This window comes from Sceloporus undulatus, chromosome 5, assembly GCF_019175285.1.
Source record: "Sceloporus undulatus isolate JIND9_A2432 ecotype Alabama chromosome 5, SceUnd_v1.1, whole genome shotgun sequence".
Lineage (NCBI taxonomy): Eukaryota > Metazoa > Chordata > Lepidosauria > Squamata > Phrynosomatidae > Sceloporus > Sceloporus undulatus.
Genome location: NC_056526.1, coordinates 50,526,444 through 50,543,027, shown reverse-complemented (window position 1 = coordinate 50,543,027; position 16,584 = coordinate 50,526,444). Strand labels below are relative to the sequence as shown.

At 41.6% G+C, this 16,584-nt stretch overlaps 2 protein-coding genes across 3 annotated transcripts in view; one reads left to right on the top strand and one right to left on the bottom strand.

Moving 5' to 3' along the window:
• Positions 1-1,278: 1,278 nt before the first annotated feature.
• On the bottom strand, positions 1,279-7,583 carry CCDC59 (coiled-coil domain containing 59). The gene is made up of 4 exons (XM_042468406.1): positions 7,311-7,583; positions 4,791-5,013; positions 3,388-3,487; positions 1,279-1,614 (listed from the first exon to the last, which is right to left on the bottom strand). The coding sequence occupies exons 1-4, from the start codon at positions 7,444-7,446 to the stop codon at positions 1,453-1,455; spliced, it is 621 nt and encodes a 206-aa protein (XP_042324340.1). The 5' UTR covers positions 7,447-7,583; the 3' UTR covers positions 1,279-1,452.
• A 13-nt stretch (positions 7,584-7,596) lies between these two features.
• The window catches only part of METTL25 (methyltransferase like 25), a 52,361-nt gene continuing 43,373 nt past the window's right edge, over positions 7,597-16,584 (top strand). For both annotated transcript variants that reach the window (XR_006104067.1, XM_042468405.1), the window contains exons 1-2: positions 7,597-7,972; positions 12,161-12,319. Coding sequence is in view for 1 of the 2 variants with exons in the window: in XM_042468405.1 (XP_042324339.1) it covers positions 7,693-7,972; positions 12,161-12,319 (439 nt within the window). In the remaining variant the exon portion in view is untranslated. The remainder of the gene's footprint in view (positions 7,973-12,160; positions 12,320-16,584) is intronic.

The following is a 16,584-nucleotide window of genomic DNA, read 5'->3' as shown; positions in this document are numbered from 1 at the left end:
ACAGGGAACTATAGGAGTGTGAATGGCTACTTCTCAAAATTAGTTAACGGTGGTTTTAATAGCTCTACAGTATTGGCAATGGTTGCTGCACACAAGCCAAGTACTTGAATGAAGAGCTTAGAGAAGGTATTTTTTCAGAGAGCAGTTAGCAGAATTCTATGCTGGGGGAATTTTAGGAGTTACTGTTCAAAAATTATAAAGTGAAGTTGAAGGCTTTTACAGCCAGTGTCCGTAGTTTTGTGGGTTTTACAGGCTATGTGGCTGCGCTCTGGAAGAATTTATGCCTGACCTTTCGCATCTGTGGCTGGCATCTTCAGAGGGTGGTGGCATGGAAGTGTGTAGGGTGTGTGTGTGTATACACACACACACTTGTGTGACCCTTGGGAGGAAGTGATTTACATGTTAATCTGTATATTGGTCTGTTGTTGAATGTAAAGGCCTCTAGATGGGAGGATACGAGAGGTGGATCTGTGTCTATTTAATTCACAATCCATTGTCCCTGGGAAATCCCCCTGACCCTGGGTGGTGTTCATTTGCATGAACTGAGTCTTGATTTCGATGTTCTTCAGGACTGGTAGCCAAACTTTACTTTCAGTGTTTCTTCTATCATATTGAAGTTGTCCAGATGTTTGTGGATTCCAATGGGCTGCCTGTGCATTCTGACCTGATAGTTGCTGGCATAGTGCAGAATTGGACACTCCGTTTAGTGGTCCCTACGTAGACCTGCTCACAGCTGCATGGTATGCAGTAAACTCCTGCAGCAGTGAGAGGGTCTACATAGGGTGCAGCATTTGATAGAAACACAAATCAAAGAACACGAGAGACACTGCAGACTGAACCAGTCAGAAAAATCGGCAGTTGCAAAAATCATTATAAACCAACTTGGGCATAGAATGCTATTTGAAAACACTGAAATTCTGGACCTTGCCAGCAACTACCAAGTCAGAATGCACAGGGAAGCTCAATACCAGGGAATTCTGGAACTGCAGTTTTGTCAGAGAGCTTCTGGTGCCACAATAAACTATGATTCCCAGGATTCCCTAGTACTGACCCAGGGCAGTTAAAGCAGTCTCAAACTGGATTATTTCTGCAGTGTGTTTTGGACCTCAATTGAATAAGACTTACCACTTAGAAAAGTGTGAGTGTGATTACATTACTAAGTAATAAGAACCTGGACATTTTAGCTGATTCTTAAAAGTAATATTCAAAGAAAGATGCTTTAATTTTAAAGCGTCAGATAGCAATATGAGATCCAAATGAACAAATTAAAATAGAAAATGAGTTTGGCAGTAAGTTTTATTCTTCACCTTTCAAGTCCTCTCATCATAATTTAACAAACTTTCAACAAAAACTCATATTCCAAAAATGAAGGGAAAAGGTCTTATGGGGGGGGGGGGGGGGGAAGAGATTAAAAGCATATTTGACTAAACCAGTAAAAAAGATAATAAAAGTTCATGGATTTTGCTGTATTTTCTGAAGGAGATACTCCATTTGTAAGTTTAGATTTGGCTGTCCTTTCTTGGTTCTTTTACTTAATATTTTATAAGCTTCCATTTTCTTCTGTTTGTATAGTTTCTGTGCTTTCTCTCTTTCTTCCCTCCTTTGTTTGGCTGCCTGAAACACAATTTGAAAGTATTAAGTGAGTCACTGTGAATGCTCATTTATGGGGTTGTAGAGAAGCAACTCATCAGCCAAATAGTAAATTTCTAAGCCTAAAATGAGTAATTTTAATTATACACACTCTGTTTGTAGTTTACAGTAGCACATGTCCCTTACCACCACATGTCTACTATTCAATGTAGTAGTTCATATTTTTTTAAAAAGGACGAAAAGTCCAGTGTTAATGAAATCACAACAACTGCTGGACCCCTAAAAAAATGTCTGCTTGCCCTTCAAAATATTCCATGGAATAAGCAAGCGATGTTAAGAAGTGGTTTCTCTGGAGACTGGAAGATCATGTGCTTCCTCTATACATACGTGTATAGGCCAGCCAAATCTGGATTTGAAGCATCTGGACTGGAAGCAAGGTCTTAGGTACAGACGTATTCAAGAATCAACATCAGGGTGCGGTGATTCTTTTCCAAGTTTCACATTGAATTTCAAAGAAATTATCCAAGATACTGCTCCTATTATGGGGGTATGGTTGTTCACCCTTGATCACTCCTTTGAAGTTTGGAGTGGATGGAATCGATTCATCATCCCTGAGAAGGAAGCCATCAGCTGCTGGTGACCTGGATATTTCTCTCCCCCTCCCCTGCCCCCAATCTTCCAGGCCTCTTGTGTAGCTTTACTTGGCTTTTGGGGACAATCCATTTCCTCCTAGTAGTGGTGGCTCTTCATTCTAGTTGCCAGCCTTGTACCCAATCTATCAGGTCTTACCCACCACATTCAAGTAAAAGTATATCTGATCACATCACCACTTGTTTCAATGTATCTCTGCTTTGAAATGGTAGACAACATATTAAGAGTTCTGTAATCCAGTAACAAAGTCAACTTTCAACTGGCCTTCTCACTCAAAAATAAAATAGGTATATCCGTTTTCATTCTTGCACCCATTTCCTGCATTTAAATAATAATAATAATAAAGTTTTTATTTATATCCCGCACCTTCCTTCAATCAGGGTGGCTTACAGTATAAAATTTAGAACAACAATACATACAATAAAATCCAAAATACATCACATATAAACAATAATAAAAAACACAGGCTAAAAGCCCCAAAGCCCTTCCTCTTGGCCACGAAAGAGGAGGGAGGCCCACAGGATTTTTAATCAGGGAATGCCTGTTGGAACAGGAAGGTCTTCAAATCCTTCCTGAATTGGGCCAGGGTGGTAGTCAAGCGGAGCTCAGTGGGCAGCGTATTCCAAAGGGCTGGGGCAGCAGTGGAAAATGTCCTCCTTGTGGTGGAGGACAATCTAGCCCCAGGCACCTTCAGTAGCTGCTGCCCAGATGTCCTGAGGGTGCGAGGCGGAATGTACGGGGAGAGGCGATCCTTTAGGTAACCTGGACCCAAGCCATTTAGGGCTTTATAGGTAATAACCAACGCCATTTCAGAATAGAGCATGGCTTTTTAAAGTAGGCAACATGCTGCTGAAAGCTTCTCCTCGATATGTGATTTTATCTTCTTCAGAACAGTACTCTGAGATACATGCACAGTAATTCTCGAGCTCATACCAGGACCAGAAAATAGAAAAGGATTGTAAATAGCATCCTCCATTCCCCAGGCCCATTTGAAAATGTTTGCTGGCAAGATCTGGTGGGGTGGGGTGAGGGGGCAGGCAATGGTGACCTTTGCTGTGTCCTCTCAGTACTCCAAAGTCCAATTTCTGTGCAATTTAAGACTGTATCAAAATATATAGCCCAAGATTCAGCATAAAGTTTACATACCTCTTTTTTCTGATCTCGCTCAGCCTTTATTCTTTCATAATCTTCCTTTGCTTTCTGGTTTGCTGTTTTTGTTTTAAACTGTCTCCGAACTGTATTGGATCTGGATTAGACAAACACACTGGAGATTAAAATGAGTGCATTAACACTGTCTGGTAGATAAGTGGCCAGTATTTATGAAATGTCAGTGAACTAAGGAAGAAATAGATCTCCTTTAACCAATTAGACAATAGTAGAGGCTGTAGGAGTGTGTGTTATTTATGGAAAAGGACAATTAATGTTTAATTATTTGGCCTCCCAATACAGCTTAACTGAAGACTGAATATCAAAGTGTATTCCAAACACTAAAAATAGCCCTCTAAAACAACAGAAAGGTTTTGCTTAGTTGGGACAAACATAAACATGAATCCTAAACAGACTGATTTGAGTTATTATTTTTGAAAAACCATTGTTTAGGGCCAGACTGTTAAGAAAAATGAGCAACTTTTATTTTATTCTCCTTCATTATGAGTTTCAATTTGAAATATACTACCTCAGACACATGGGATCACTTTGGAACCTGATGACTGGTCGACTTTGAAAATGTCTGAGGTAGCGTATTTCCTTTTCAAAATACAGTGGTTGTATTTGTACATCAAACAATCCATGGTGTGCTTTGTTAAAGTCTTGTGATGTGCAAGTTTCCTCTGCCAATAAGCCATGGTTTGTTAATCAGGAAAAAAAACAACACCACAAACTGACCCTATGGTTTGCTACTGGTTTTGAGGTCTAAACACACAACCATGGCCTTTTCCTCTAAAACTGCAAGTGATTAAAATGGATGTATGTGTGTGAAGGATACAAATAAGAAATAACAAAGACAACTTGTGGTTTCTTTGGTTATTTGTTGTGCAATCCATGGCATAAGCAACCAGTTATGGTTAATTCAAACCACAGCTTATTGTGAACATGCTCAATATATACAGTACATAGTAAGGAGAAGTCCACTTTATAATATACCCTCAAAACACCAGAGAGCAGAGCTAGGCTCACAAAATAAGTATTTTGACAGGAATATATATATATATATATATATATATATATAAAACGAAACAAAACTTGTTTTATTTCTACATTCAAGAAGTGTGACAAGTGTCTAAATGACAGTTGATACACATTTACAAAAGCTCATTTCTAAAAGGCTTAAACAAAATTGTACACAATAGCCATGGTAGCTAAAATATGACCAAAAATTACCAACTGAACTATTAGTTTGCTGGTGAATGTCATTCTATTTTTTGATCCACGCTTGGAAAATGATGGATTCCACTTAATGAATAAAATAATTTCACCTGCTATAAAAAATAAACTAGACTTACATGTAAAAGGAAATAATAGTAAAATAGAAGCTGTAAGACATTTCTTACTTTGGTGTTGGAGACTCCTTTACTTCCTTTACACCTTGATTGTTATTTCTAGGTCTCTGTTGTTTCTTAAGTATTTCTTCTTCAGCTAAATAAAGATGCTTCAAGTGCTCTGGATAATCTTCTGTGTATTCAATCTTTTTGGAATTTGCATTGCTTTCTTTTTTCAGTAATTTCTTATAATCACGTTGAATCTTTTTTTTCCGCCAAAAAGCAAAGCCTTTACCTAAAGACATCAGAATATTTGATTTAAAGAAATATGTTTCATAAAAAAGACACAACTTTTGATGAATATTGTCCCCCCCCCATACTGCTTGAAATAATACTACTTTGCAGCAGTCCATCTAAAAAAGGATAGCAACACTACTAGTAGTACTGCAGCCAGATAGAGAAATTAAAGAAGAACCCTTACTCTACAATTTTCTGTGAGGTAAATCCCATGTACTCACAGGCAAAAGAGTTTCAGGCACATTCAGTGTTATCCATAACATGTTTTTTTATTAATCTTGAGCAGTCATTGACAAGGATATTTGTCAATATCATGATGGGAACAAATCCTTTGTTACATCAAGGAAGCTGGGGTATAATAAGTAAATCAAACGTAGATTTGCAGACTATTCTGGAGTGATAATTCTCCATATACTACTTGCTCTAAAGGAGAAACAGTGCTGAACTAACCTTTATTTTCTGACTGAAATCTGTATGTAGTGTTCATGCCACCTCAAATACATAAGGTACCTTTTGCTTATTATTCTGTCAGTACAGAAGACAGCCTTGAGTGGGAAAGCAGTTCAGGCTACTAATAGTGAAAGGGCATCTGAGGGCCATGTGTTCATGCATTAAGAATTACTTCATTCCAGTTCAACCATGGCTCAGTGCATGGGAGATAACTGCCACTGCAAGTTCCAGCTAAATAAACCTTCCCTGTAATCAACAACATGTGACAGTTTATGCAGCCTTCTCTTTTTGCAGAGACATATGCCAACCACAAAACAATAGGAGATTCTGAACTGCTTTAGAAGATGAGAGCTATGCCCCCTCCGAAAATTAAAAAGTCCAACTGTAAAGACATGAATTTACAGTGCAATCCTATGTATCTCATGAGTAAACTCCAGCTGCATGAGCCGGACTTATTTCAATCATATGCAAGTGACTGGATGAGAGCAAACCGACTGAAACTTAATCCAGATTCCAGCCAAGACAGAGGTGTTCCTGGTCAGCCGGAAGGCAGATCAGGGAATAGGGACTCAGCCTGTGTTAGATGGAGTTATACTCCTCCTAAAGACTCCCTGCCCAGAGAGACCTAAATGGCCCTTCCTTGATGGCCTTCTGCTGACAGTTCAGGACCTTCCTCTTCTGACATTCTTTTAAAACAGAAAGCTTTCAAAGAACTTCCTTTTAAAGAAATTTTTTAAAGAATGTGCTTTTATCTTTTTAACTGTATTCTATTTTTTAAAAAAAATGATCTGTTTTAATTTTGCAACAGTTTAATTCTATTTTAATTGTCCCCTTTGGATATTTTTAATTGTAAGTTTTTAGACTGAGGGCCCAAACAGACAGGTCACAATAAGGCTGCTTTGGGTCACTGTGGAGGTATGCTGTTTAAATGACACACACATCTTAAGAGGCCAGAAACTACACCAAAGCTTTGGTGCGGCTTCCGGACTTTTAGGACGCATGCATCATTTAAACAGCATACCTCCAAAGCGACCCAAAGCAGCATTATTTTGGCCTGTCTGTTTGGGACCTAAGTTGCTTTGGATCCCAATTTTGGGATGAAAGCAGGATACAAATTAACATAATAAATAAATGAATGTGTATATGAGTGTAGCTTAACTATCAAGGAAGGAAGTAGGACTATTCTAACCTTTGGCGGAAATCAGGATTTCATTCTCTCTGGTCCCAAATGCAGAGCAGAAACAATCCACTTTGAGAGCACTTTGACTGCTCTGGGTCAGTGCTAGGGAATCCTGGGAATTGTAGTTTATTCTGGCACCAGAGCACTCTCTGACAGAGAAGGCTAACATGTCTCACAAAACTACAATTCCCAGGATCCGCCAGCACAGCTAAGGTTGGTCTCAAACTGGGATTGTTCCTGCAGTGTGTTTGGGACCTTGGTTCAACAGAAGGATTTGTATCTGACCGGCATTTTCTTGTACCATAAAACAATGCGTCTTAAAAAGTAGGAACTGGCAGTGGATACTGGCCTCAATAACTGGAAGACAATAATAACAGACAGTCATTTAATAATGATTAACAATAATAAGTATATTTAATTATATATAATATTATATATATTATATCAGCATTATTATTAAATTATATACTTATTAAATAATAATAATTAATATAATAATATAGTTATATGTATTATGTATATTATATATTACATATAATTATATTATTAGTATATTATATAAATATTAAATAATAATTATATATTATATATAAATATATATAATGATATTATTGTTAAACACGAATAATCATTTAGAAACCGGGGGCCCCCTTTTCCTCTCTCACCCTCCTGGACGCTTCCCCTCGTCAGTCGGGGGTCCCTCCTCCACTGACGTTTCTGGCCCAAGCCAGCCTTCGACTTTCTCGAGCCGCCATTCCCTTTCATTCCCGAAGGAACGCTCCTCTTCCCCACCGGCGCCATTAGCCAGCCAGCTTGCCCTCTTCTTTCCCCGGCTTCGTCGCGATCATTCTACGTCATCAAAGAAGGGCTTCCCCGGCTTCGTCGCGTTCAATGTGCGTCACGGAAAAAGCTCCTCCTCCTCCTTTTCGCCTCCTAGCGAACCGGCACGGATTAGTTTCGGCGCTCGATTCACCCTGCCTAGGCGCCTTGACAACGGGCAGCCTCAGCCGATTGCCGAGCCATCGTCCCCTCTAAGCGTGCGCTGCCATGGCGCGACCGAGAGCCGAGGCTCTTCCAGAGGAGCGGCGCCCGTTGCCTCCGGAGCCGCCTGCCGAAGTCGTGGCCGCCCGGTTGCGTGCCGTGGCGAGGTTCCTGCGCCGGGTGCTGCCGCTGTGCCGGGCCCACACGGTGGAGTTTTACACGCGGGGCCTGTGGGAGAAGATGGTGGCGCTGCCTCCGGAGACGGTGCTGGAGGCGCTGAGCGGAGAGAGGCTCCGGAGGCTCCTGGAAGCGCCGCCGGCAGAGAGGCCTTTGGAGGAGGACGCCGGTAAGACGGCGAAAGTGCTGCTGCTGCTGGTTGTCGCTGTACATCAGTGATGCCCAGACTTTGCTCCTCCAGCTCTATGGACTCCAACTCCCAGCAGCCCCCGCCGCCAAGGCCAATAGCTAGGAATTCTGGGAGATGAAGTCCTTATTATCTGGATGTTCAGGAGCTGGAAATTAAACTACTGTAATACATTAAGAGCAAGGGTCTCCTGCTGGGTGGCAGATATCAGGTCAGGCCAAATCCTCTGCTCTGGAATCTGAAAACCCTGAAGTGGCCTCTGGTTCAAGTTGTTAGCCCAAATAAAAAGGGAACAATGCAGAGGCAATTGGAGACAGTAACAGAAAACATCGGCCCCATACAGAAAGGCCAAAATAAAGCTGCTTCGGGTCACTTTGGAGGGGTGCTGTTTAAATGACACTAAGGAGAGGAGCATGGCTTTGGCGTGGCTTCCGGACTCTTAGGATGCATGCCTCATTTAAACAGCATCCCTCCAAAGTGCCCTCAGCCGTCTTTGTTCTCTGTTTCAGGGTCATACTGAAGATGGAGCAAGCATAATTTCTTCTCCAGAGACTAGAACATGGAGCAATGGATTCAAAGCACAGGAAAAGAGATTCCACCTAAACATTAGGAAGAGCTGTTCAACAAGGAGTCTCCTTCTTTAGAGGTTCTTAAACAGAGGCCAGATGGCCATCTGTGGGAGTGCTTTGATTGTGAGTTCCTGCATGGCAGGGGATTGGACTGGATGCCCTTGTGGCCTCTTCCAACTCTGGTTCTAAGGTTCAGGCAGCCTGACAGCCCTTTCTTGTCCCAAGGCCCTTTCCTCTCTGCTGCAGCTGCACCCATCAAGGACACCCCTGTTTCTGGAGTGCATCAAGAAAAGTGCTTATGTTTTCTGAGTGGGACTCGCAGCACCATCATCATCTTGGATTGGGAAAAGTTTGTGAAAAGCCCACACTTTTGCCACTGGGTCAGCAGATTCTAGCTACGTTTTTCAGCTTAATCAGCTCTTCAGCGCCAGATCTTAGATGACCTGGAAAGGTTACTGAAAATTGCTACTGCAGATTAAAGTAGTTTTCTTTTCTTTTAAAACAGAGCTGGCCAACTTTTGTATTCTTTTCTCCACTCTTTTCTTGCCAACTTTTTTCCATGCATGCTTTTCTGTCGGGAACATTGTGCCTCATCTCTCAGGATACACAGGGCAACCTCACACAGATCTATTCAGAACTAAGTTCCATTGAATTCAGTGGCATTTGTTTCTGAGTAAATATGCAGAGTCTATAAACATCACTGCTGGTAAAGACCTCTTTTTCAATTTTTCTGTTGTTTCTCTAGCAAGGAAATGGGCCCAAAGTAAATTTAGACACTGAACTTTTTATTTTCTAGCTTTATGGACAGTATTATAGATCTGAAGTCTTCAGTGCTCTCTTATGTTTATGCCATATTTTGGCTTCCTTTTGATAGAATGGTTTAACAGTAACCTTACTGTCGTGATTTCTAGTCCTCTAGATGCCAGCATCCTCTCTCCTTTCTTTTGGTGAAAAACAATAATCTCTGTATGTGTAATAATTTGTTTTTGCTCTTGTTCGTAGCTTAAATTTCCATTTCATTCCAGCAGGCATTGTATGTGCCTCTGTTGTAACTGTAAATTAAACTGTAATTTGACCCAAGCTGGACATAGTTGAATGCAAGTCTTTTATTAAAGCAAAACTAAATTTTCTGTTTAATCAGGGAAAAAAAGATATTAAATAATTCCTGTCATAAGTTTACCTTTGTATAATAGCTAGTTATTTTTTGGTTTAGTTCACTTATATCCTGCCTTTCTCCCAAAGTGGGATCCAAGGCAGCTTACAATAGTTTAAAAAACAAAAACAGTTAAAACATGTTGGGGCATAGAGAGATGTGCTGTGTCCACTATGACCATGTGCAGAGTTGATCCATGCAGGCAAGAGGCCAGGAGAAGAAGGCTCTTGGAGAGACGTCTGCAAAGGATTCAGGCTGAGAAGGAAAAATTCCTCCCACGCAGGATGACCAGCCTTGAGCTCCCAGCTTGAAGAAATAAACACTGCTGGACAGCAAGGCTCTCACTCGAACAACTTGTTGCAAGCTATTTACAAGATCACACAAAGTACCAGAGAGCTGTCTTGGATACTCACAGCTATATATACAAACAGACAAAGTGTTTTGCTATTCACCGACCACAACAACCCAACAACGGAGATAGTTACCTTCTCCCTTATATAGACGGTCTTCTGTCAAATCATGTGGTGTCTTTGTCACCAATGAAACCTTGCTGGTTTCATACCCAGTGCCTGTTGCATCATACTGTATCCCATGATGCACCCCTTCACTGACTTCACCTACTGTGTATGTTGCATCAGATGTTCCATGATGCACAGCTTCCAAATGCTGACTCATGCACACCTGCCACTTGAGCTGTAGTAATCTCTGCTCCAGTTCCACCTAGTGGCCACATCCATGTCATTTCCAGGCCAAGTGTGCCACATGGCCCTGACAAAATATTGATTATAAAAGTTAAAAAGAAAATGCTGATGGGAAGAGAGGAGGGAGGGGACCAAGTGGGCCTCCCATGGGAGGGAGTTCCACAGCATGGGAGCAGCCATGGAGAAGGCTCTCAGGAATCCACATCAACCCTCCCTGTGAGTGTGATGCGACTGTGAGAAAGCACTCAACCTGCAGATCTTAATGCACGCCCTGGTTTATATAAGAAGATACGGTCTTTCAGATAGTCTGGACCCAAGCTGTGCCACATATTTGCATTTCATAAGTAAATACATTCTAGCAGTCATGCTGTGACTCTTTCTCTTATTGTCAAAACTCACAGCATGATAAGTCAAATGTGATGAAATCTGTCTATGTGTATCCAGTTTCTGTTGGTTTACCATGGAGAGATCATTATATTTGATGGCAGTCACAGTAGACAAGAGTTTAAGTTTCATTATCTAAAGATGACTGGTTTCATTCTTGACATTCATATGCCAAGTTCATACAACAAGAACATATCAAGAAGTGTTCTATATATCTGCCTCTTAGTAAACACCAATATTGGTACTTTTTCTTGCATGAAGTAAGTTTCTGTAGAATTAATAATTTTGTAATTACGTTTCAAATAGTTCCATGGCAAGAGCAAGCTATATACCTTCTATTACACCCAGGCCAAGTGGAGAATGGGGGAAGGCAGATTTAATGCACTCACATCTCGTTTAGATAGGAGTAATCACATCATTCCGTTTGCACTCATCTTAGAATCATACAGTTGAAAGAGACCACAAGGGCCATCTAGTCCAACACCTGCCATGCAGGAACTCTCAATCAAACCATCCCCAACAAATGGCCTTCAAGCCTCTGTTTAAAATCTTCCAAAGAAGGAGACTCTATCACTCTCTGAGGGAATGTCAAACAGCCCTTACTGTCAGGAAGTTCCTCCTAATGTTGAGGTGGAATCTCTTTTCCTGCAGCTTGCATCCATTGCTCCGGGTCCTAGTCTCTGGAGCAGCAGAAAACAAGCTTGCTCAAGCCTCCTCAATATGACATCCCTTCAAATACTTAAACATGGCTATCATATCACCTCTTAACCTTCTGCCTTGGTGGTGCAATGGTTAAATGCCTGTACTGCAGCCACTCACTCAAAACCATAACGTTGCGAGTTCAATACCAGCGAAAGGGCTCAAGTTTGACTCAGCCTTGCATCCTTCTGAGGTTGTTAAAATAAGTACCCAGATTGTTGGGGGCAATTAGCTTACAGTTATAGACCGCTTAGACACGGTTAGTTCAGTATGAAGCAGTATATAAATGAAGCTGTTTGTTTGTTTTGTTTTTCTCATTTCCAGGCTAAACATCCCCAGCTCCCTAAGTCGTTCTTCATAGGGCATGGTTTCCAGACCTTCACCATTTTGGTGGCCCTCCTTTGTATCTTTAAAGTAGGGAGTGTGTTAAGATGTTCATGTTAGAGAGGTTGATTTAATAGTATCCTGAGTGATAGCATACATGGGAATGATTGGTTTAGTTATCTCTGTGGACTCTAAAATTAAAATTTGAAGCTCTCCGACATTAGTTAAGGCAAGCAAAGTCTTACACCTTTATATCTGTTTCAAATTTTTGATGCCTCATTTTGTGACAGAGGACACTCTTTTACTAATATAATTTGTTTTCGTTCTTTTTACTACACAGGTGAGTTTTACAATATTTTTTGTGAAAATTCTCAGAGGCTGGTCAATGTGCAAGCTTTTGCTTTAGCTGCGAAATATTACTCTGTGCCAAACCTTGGAGTGTGCATCCCATTGGAACAGATGCTTGAAATTCTGAACAGGAAACAGCAGTCAAAATCTAGTAAGTTATAACCTTGGAACATCTTTTTATTTCTCCTTAAAGCCTTCCCTTTACTAGGCAATCTTGCTTTGCATATGATATTTCTTAGTTCTATTTTCATTTTTTCCTCTTTATTGTTAATGTATTTACCCTTTTGTTCAAAAAATGAAAGTAGTGAAAGCTACACTTTGACAGCAGAATTTGTTGTATGGGTCCAAAACACACTTCAGAAATAATCCAGTTTGAGACTACTTTAACTGCCTTGGCTCAGTCCTAGGGAATCCTGGGAATTGTAGTTTATTTTGGCACCAGAGGTCTTTGACCGAGAAGGCTAAATATCTCACAAAACTACAGTTTCCAGAATTCCCTAGCATTGAGCCAGGACAGTCAAAATCCACTCAAACTGGATTATTTCTGCAGTGTGTTTTGGACCATGGTTCTAGATTTTGGCCACAATATAGTGGTATGTAATGTGGCATAATGTTTTGAGCATTGAACTACAATCTGTAGATCCTTTCTATTGTGGCAGGTGCTTGGGACTTTTGTTATCCTACCGCTGCCACCAAAATAGGCCCACCAAAGATTTTAAACTATAGGTAGCGTTGCTGTTTTTAACATCACCATGAGCCAAGTGATATTTGAAATAGAAATAAAGGTTTATTGAACTACAGAATGGAATAAATGTAACTTATTGTAAAAGCTTGCAATAATATAAATAAATAACTGGTGTTGTCAAATCCCCTTTTTGTATAAAAGCCCACAGGCTATTAACAACAAATAAGGTACGCAATACAGCCCTATTTTCTCTAAAGTCTGTTTGCAACTCAAGCCCTTTCCTTCAGACTCAAGAGAATCCCAATGTCAAGTCCCCTCAGGACTGCTTACAACCCAAGCCCTCACTCTGGCTTGGCTAGAACCTTTCCCCAAGAGTCTAAAGTCCCAACTGAACTGTACTCCAACTGTCAGCCACCAGTTGGTTTTTCCTCTTCTCAGCCAGCACCTGATTGGCTGAGCTCTAGCTGCCTTCTCATTGGTCAGCTGGAGGTTCTATTCATCACACCCTCTAGGTGACCTTGAGAAAGTCACACTCTCTCAGCCTCAGGAGAAGGCAGTGGCAAGCCTCCTCTGAACAAATCTTGCCAACAAAACCCCATGATAGGCTCACTTTAGGGTCTCCGTAGCACACAACACACATGCAAAGTTTTGTTTATTTGTGTCCTCCACTTGCAACTTACAGTCACTTTTTAACTGCCTTTTAGCCTAGCTTACCTTTCTACAGCTGCTTACTTTCCCCGTATCTTAGTAGGTCCAAGCATTCCTGGAAGATGTAGCTATCAAAATGAGACAAATAATTTCAATATAATTAGAAATTACACATAAAAAGAACAGAACTGTTTCAAAATACATTTCTTACCATTTAATATCAAAAAAAGACTCATTAGGTAGGTTGAAATTACTAACACTTTCTGGAGAGGCAAATAGCAAACTTCAGAGCTGTAATGTTTTTTTCATATGATCACCGGGACTTTTAAAATTTGAATGTTTTCCAGACTTTCCTATGTACTTTTCTCTACTCCAGAAAAGAGACACATCTGTTAACAGTTGAGGAATGCTCTCCAGCAAATTTGATTTTTTAACAGTAACTTGCATATGGAGAGGAATGTTACAACATCCAAATGTACTGTTCTGAAAAATTCTCTTTCATATGTTTTTCATGATTTTACTTATCATAAGGAGAAAAATATGCCTGAGAGATTACTTTGAAGAACTACACTGCCTGCTTTAGAAGTAACCCAAATAGCTTGGAAACATGTTACCCACTTCTAGTGTTCCATTAAAAGAAATGTATTTCTTGTCTTAAAAACCAAGTTACAGCTATTTCAATATACCCTAGGCTTTGTGAAGCATCAGTGGCAATATAGAATCCTTAACTGTTGGTGAAGTTTCTTCAGTTAAAGCATCTTTAGAACCGCCTCCTTCAAGAATAAATTCATATTGTTTAAAATAATTTTTGAGATAAAAAGTTGATCCAAATTAGCTGAACTTAGGTCCTTTTAAAATCAGCGTGAAATGTTAGTTGTTACTTAACTGAAGTTTCATTGAGTTGACTAGGAATAAAATACAGTTCTCTTAGTCTGGTCCGAACCTAAGATTTCTCTACAGAAACAGATGGCTATATCTGAACTGTATTGCTAATTGTTTACTTTATTATGGCCATAGTATCACAGGGACTGTTCAGATCAAGATTTCAGTGTGCATTCAGACTTCATGAAAACACATAGGTTAAAATAATAACATTTCATAAGTATCTTTATCCTAATAACACTGACCTTGAAGTAGCCTTACAGTGTGTAAATCCACGCAATAAACAGCAATAAACAACAAACTGCAACATCACCTTTCAAACAAGACAAGCATAAAGAAAACAACCAAAAAACCAAAAATATTGTGATGTTACTTGTCTATATCCAATATGCAGTTCACACCCCTCCATTATCGCGGAGATCCATTCCAGACGCACCCACCCACTCCCTGGTGAAAACAGAAATACTCCAATAAAAAAAAAAAATCAAGGTCTCTACCCAGATCCCCCCCGGGGGTGGTGGACCTGTTAGGATGGTCCACCCTCCAAGGCTGATGGAACCCAAAAGGTTCCAGGAAGCTTTAGAGGGGTACATGGTTGGAAGTGACGGCGACTCTGTTGATGCCCTGACTGGTATCTGGAATACCGGTCTCTCTAGGGCTATACACAGTATCGCTCCTAAGCGCCCTCTCAGGCCCACTTCCAAGCGTAAGCCCTGGTATACGGAAGATCTCCGGGCAAGGAAGCGGGAACTGCGACGGCTAGAGTGCCGTTGGCGGAAACACCTTCGCTTAGACGACAAGGCTCTCCTAGACCAACTGTTAGAGGACTACGGAGAGGCGATACGAGCAGCAAAGAACTCGTTCTATGGTGCTCGTGTCGCGTCCGCGGAGTCGCGTCCAGCAGAGTTGTTCAGGGTGGTCAGGGAGCTAACTCAGCTCCCTCCCGCCCCGAACCAGATCCTTAAACCTTCTAAGGTCTGCTGCGACCAATTTAATAACTTCTTCGCGGATAAAACCTCTCGCATAAGCGAAGGTCTTAACGCCGACATTCAAGCAGAACCTAGGGTAGAGGCATCCAGAGCCTCCGTGGACTCCATTAAACTGGATCGGTTTGAGTTGGTAAGTACCGATGATGTGGACAAGATCCTCGGAAGTGTTCGGAAGACAACTTGCTCTCTCGATCCCTGCCCCTCATGGCTAGCGGCCCAGGGGGGACCGGCGGTAACTTTATTGTTACGCCGGATTATTAATACATCCTTGAGGGAAGGGCAATTTCCATCTGAACTAAAATTGGCCATTGTAAAACCTCTACTAAAAAAGCCCTCCCTCGACCCCCTGGTATATAACAATTATCGGCCAGTCTCGCTGCTGCCATTTTTGGGGAAGGTGATTGAGAGGGCGGTTGCAATCCAGCTTCAGGCAGTCTTGGATGAAACAGATTATCTGGACCCATTTCAAACTGGCTTCCGGGCGGGTTACGGGGTTGAGACGGTCATGGTCGCCTTGGTCGATGATCTCCGTCTGGGCATCGACAGGGGAAGCGTGTCCCTGTTGGTGCTCTTGGACATCTCAGCGGCTTTCGATACCATAGACCATGGTATCCTTCTGGGGTACCTGGCAGAGGTGGGAATCGGGGGCACTGCACTCCAGTGGTTCCGGTCCTACCTCTCTGGGAGGTACCAGATGGTGCAGCTGGGAGACGTGTGCTCCGATGAGAGGGCCCTAAAAACTGGGGTCCCTCAAGGAGCCATTCTGTCTCCCATGCTATTTAACATTTACATGAAACCGCTGGGAGAGATCATCCGGAGATATGGGGCGTGGGGTTATCAGTACGCTGATGACACCCAAATAATTTTCTCTATGTCTCCGACTGATGCACTGACTGAGAATGGCGTCTCTCCTCTCGTGGCGTGCCTGGAGTCAGTAATGGGCTGGATGAGGGAAAACCGACTCAAATTGAATCCAGAGAAAACGGAGGTACTTGTGATAGGTTCCCCTGGTCCAGGAATGGCGGTAGTTCCACCTGTCCTGAACGGGGTCACGCTTCCTGTGAAGGACTCTGTGCGCAGTCTGGGGGTGCTTCTTGACTCATTGCTTCACCTGACTGCTCAGGTGAATGCGACGGTCAAGAACGCCTGTTATCAGCTTCGGCTTATTCGCCAGCTGCGCCCATACCTGGCCCAGAGGGACCTTGAAACGGT

Bases quoted from the DNA above. Each gene is read 5' to 3' on its own strand.
- CCDC59 (XM_042468406.1), bottom strand. From the start codon at position 7,446: ATGGCGCCGGTGGGGAAGAGGAGCGTTCCTTCGGGAATGAAAGGGAAT. The intron at 3,488-4,790 runs GTAAGAAATGTC...TGTCTAATCCAG, and splicing joins AAGGAGTCTCCAACACCAAA to ATCCAATACAGTTCGGAGAC. The intron at 1,615-3,387 runs GTATGTAAACTT...ATTGTGTTTCAG, and splicing joins AGCGAGATCAGAAAAAAGAG to GCAGCCAAACAAAGGAGGGA.